General features: G+C 38.4%; 1 protein-coding gene across 1 annotated transcript in view; it reads left to right on the top strand.

The window, feature by feature from the left end:
• Nucleotides 1-1,592: 1,592 nt before the first annotated feature.
• Nucleotides 1,593-4,203, top strand: part of LOC107842718 (paired amphipathic helix protein Sin3-like 5) — a gene marked incomplete at its 5' end in the record, with an annotated part of 8,798 nt that continues 6,187 nt past the window's right edge. Inside the window, 2 exon segments of the mRNA XM_047396989.1 lie at nucleotides 1,593-1,924; nucleotides 2,215-2,222. Of these exon segments, the coding sequence (XP_047252945.1) occupies nucleotides 1,804-1,924; nucleotides 2,215-2,222 (129 nt within the window).

Below are 4,203 nucleotides of genomic sequence, written 5' to 3'. Positions count from 1 at the left end.
AGAAATGATAATCTTTTGCAAGACCAACTATATTTTGGTCTCATTACTTTTGTATTGAACTTTAAATTCAATATTACTGGGCATCATTCCTCTTCTTGAACATATTTATATCGGGATATTGCACTTTTGATATAGAAAGAACAGAGGGCACCAACGATAGGAAAGTTGTGGCTGGCAAATGCACCAATTCCGAATTGTAGCTCTTATGATTAGTTGTTTTTTCCGTGATTGTTCTTGAGACTATCAACTTTAGGTGAAAGCTTAATAGGCAATGAAGAAAAAACCAAAAATAATATTTAATGAATTTTAAGCACTGATATAGTATCTAGTTTTGGTTTTCTCCTTTCTGCTACTATCGACAACTTATATTTTTCTGCATATTTTGAGTTTTCCATGCTAATAGCTAATTTTGCAGTCTTACCTAGGAGAATCATCCTATTTTTTGTTTTTTTACTTACTTGATGTAAACAATTCTGAATATACTTTAGCTTTAGTTGTAAAATTGACGTAAGCAAGTATGCATTGCTAGGTGAAAGCATTTTAGCACGCTATTTTTCTGCTATATTCATGAGAGTCGGGTTAGAAGCGTAGTTTTTTGAACAAGAAATGTTTCTATTTTAGTTAATTCTTTTGTATGTTCTATATAAACCCTCAAATTATATCATATGACCTTTTTAATGATAATTCTTATACATTTTATTCTATCTCTAAAAATACAATAACATACCCAGTGTATTCCCACAAAGTGAGGTCTGAAGTGGAAGAGTGACAAAGTGTATGTAGTCTACATCACTACCTCAGATGAAGTAGAGATGTTGTTTTCGATAAACCATCAGCTCAAGACAAATAATAGTATGACAAACAAAAAACATAAAAACAAACAACAAAAAGAGATATCACACTGGTAGACAATAAAGGAAATAAGACACCACAAGGTAATATTATAAACTAGCTATACAAAATCACAGGCATCACTAAAACACCATGAATAATAGACTACAAGAAATTATAGGCACAGAGATAAACAAAGCACTATTCCCTACTATTATAGACGTATTCCTACCTACTAACCCTCCACCCTAAGCCGCATCCCCTTTCCTATCAAAGGTTGTCCTTTGTAAGCTATAACTGTTCCACGTTATGCCTAATCACTTCCCTTCAATATTTTTTGGATGTACCTCTACCCCGTCTAAAAACCATCCATAGCTATCCTGTCACAGTCACTACTAGAAATTACCCCTATTGCAACGAATCTTTTAGCAACGGTTCCAAAAACGTTGCGATAGATGATCTATTGCAACGGTTGAAACCGTTGCAAACAGAATTTGTTCTTAATTTTATAACCGTAACTATTGATGGATAACCATTGCAATAGAGTATTGTATAGCAACGGTTTAAACCGTTGCCATAAAGTAACCTATTGCAATGCTTTTTTGAAAAAAAAAAACTATTACATCGATTTTTATTTTTCCTCCCTATTTTTTCATAGCATCCGCCAAAACTATAAAAACTATATAATAAAAATTAAAAACAAACCCCAGTACTGACACTGCGCCGACTAGCCACCGCTCTTCGACTGCCGCTCCGACTGCCCACTGCTGCTCCGATTGTCACTCCGACTGCTGCTCCGACCACGACTCCGACCGCCGCTCCGACGACTACTCCGATTTACAACAGCTGACAGATCAAGTTGCTGAATCCTCATAGTAAGCTTGGTCTTCATATGAATCCATTCAATTTATGTTGTAATGGAGTCAAGATCTAGAAATTTGGCGCTTGAAGCCGAAACAAGAGGAGTGGGCAATGTGTCGTTCTGATCTTGATGAAGTTTGGGCTGAAATTGGCGCTAAGAACTATCACAAATCACTGGATCATCGCAGCTTTTATTTCAAGCAGCAGGACACAAAAAGCTTGAGCACTAAAGGTAATATAAGATGACATTTTGCTGATTTAGAAATAGTTCATTTTAATAACTAGTTATAGTATGAAATGAAAATGGAAGCATTAGTAAACAAGAAATTCAAAGATTAAGTAAATTAGAAAATTGAATATCTATTACTGGGGCTGCTTTCGTGATGCTAGCAGGGGTGCGACACTATTCTTGCAGGTGGTTGCTCCCTCAGATTCAATTTGGTCCTGCTTTAGGATAATTCAAGTAACTAAAGTATAAAGTGGAAATCTTTATACTTGTGTAATGAACTTCATTTATTGCAGCTATTCAGGTGTTTCTGCCCCCTTGATTTTCTTGAAGTGTTGAAGTTAAATCTGTGCTGCTTATGACTCTTCATTTGGTAATTGCAACGGGTAGAGTTCAATTTGTATTTAGGTGCTTATTGATAAGTATAGCTGCACTCACAAGCTTATTTAGATCGAGAACCAGAACTTAGTGTGGCAACTTGATCAGAAAAAGTCTCTTCAGCATTAGCTAAAGTGATTTTCTTGATGGTTATTTTTGCTTTCCCTATTTATTTTATAATTTTTTACAATCAAATACATGTCTTCTTTCTTTTACCTCTTCCTTCCTTATCTTCTTTTGCTTTTATAGATTGGCATAAAACTTACTTCAATACCAAGTGACCTACTATACAAATGCATGTCTTCTTTCTTTTATTGCTCCAATTAGTATTTTTCCTGCTCTTGTTTGGTTAGTTAAATGTATCCTGATTTTTTTAAGGTATAGACTTCCCTTCTTCGGAGATTTTTCTGTAACTATGTTACAGTTTTGTAGTGCATCTTTTGTGGGAAGATCTGCAAGACTCACTTGATTTTCCATAAATGCCTTTTAGTGGTAGAGGATAAATCTGGAATGTACTCTAGAAGGAAACAATGTAGCCTGGGTGTCACGGGCCTGGTTTAAGACACGTGCGGACAGCTTAGAACACTCAAAAGTGATGCGAAACTTCAGTCGTCAACCCCTCTAAAACGTCCCCAAGATACAATGAACATTCACACAAACAAGCAAGGAAAAGAACTAAAGAAAGACAATGTTTTTGGAGGCCAAAGAGTCAACGTTTTTCTGGTTGTATTTACTGAATAAAACAAGTATGGGCTGATGCTTATGAAGCCTTACAACATTTATTTATAGTACCTAAAAGTCCCTAGACAAAAAGATACAACAAATGCAAGCTATACAATTATCAGCTACAAGCTGGAAATCAGAAAATTCCTGCACATGCATGCTGAATTTTCTGCACATGTATGCCAACCTATGTGGACTTTTCTCATGCCAACCAATGTGAACTTCCATCCAGCAGCCTTTACTACTTTTCCAGGTCTAATAAGGGTACTACATGCTCAATTTGACCACCTAGAAGGTGCTGGAACGTTGGCAGCAGTGCGGGGCATTTATCGAAGCCCCGTCAAGCTTGAAAACGCGCCCTAACAGTCCGGAACTTTCCCAAAAGGTGAGGATTTTAATGGGTAGTGACGCGGTGCGTCACACTCTCCCCCACCTGATTTGGCGACGTCCACGGGGCCACATAACATCAAGTACTTGTGCACTTTATCCTTAAATGCCCACAAGTCTTCGTATTTTCCCACCGATGCTTCTTCCGGTGATTGGTCCTTCCAAGGGCCTAAGAATTGGACACTTGAATTGCCCCAACCCTTGTTCCGAACAAATTGACTTTTGTGATCATCCTCCATTCGTGGAGGTAACCATTTGGGCAGCTCCTCCGACATTATGTCCTTGTTCTCTTCAAGAAAATGTTGGGCATACGCAGGCAATGCTTTAGCTTCTTGGCAGCCCCCAACTTCCATCGATGTCGCAAGAAAGGTTGGTTCCTCTTTCTTGAAACCTCCTACAAGTTGCATCGCTGACAAACGTGCGCCTTTTTGAGCGACACGAATGAGTGGAACAATGCAAGAACCACCCGGATCGCAAATGTTGAGTTGGTTGAGACGCGGCGAAATAAACGCGTTGATCTCATACCAAAAGTCCAGCCCCAACACAATATCATGGATATCCATCCGGACAACCGAAAAGTCCGTTTCTCCCTTCCAACCTCCCAAGGTGAGACTCACTCGAGGAGCGAAACCATTGACGTCGGTAGGGAGATAATTAACGGTCTTCAACATCGCATCGCTAGTCACAAACTTAAGGCCAAGTTCAGTAGCCTTTTCCTCCGTAACGTTATGCATCGCTCCGGTGTCCACTATAATGCGGACTGCTTTCCCATTAATTTCAGCATCAACAAATAAAGA

The sequence above is a fragment of the Capsicum annuum genome, chromosome 9, assembly GCF_002878395.1.
Source record: "Capsicum annuum cultivar UCD-10X-F1 chromosome 9, UCD10Xv1.1, whole genome shotgun sequence".
Taxonomy (NCBI): domain Eukaryota; kingdom Viridiplantae; phylum Streptophyta; class Magnoliopsida; order Solanales; family Solanaceae; genus Capsicum; species Capsicum annuum.
This window is presented reverse-complemented; position numbering and strand designations above follow the sequence as displayed.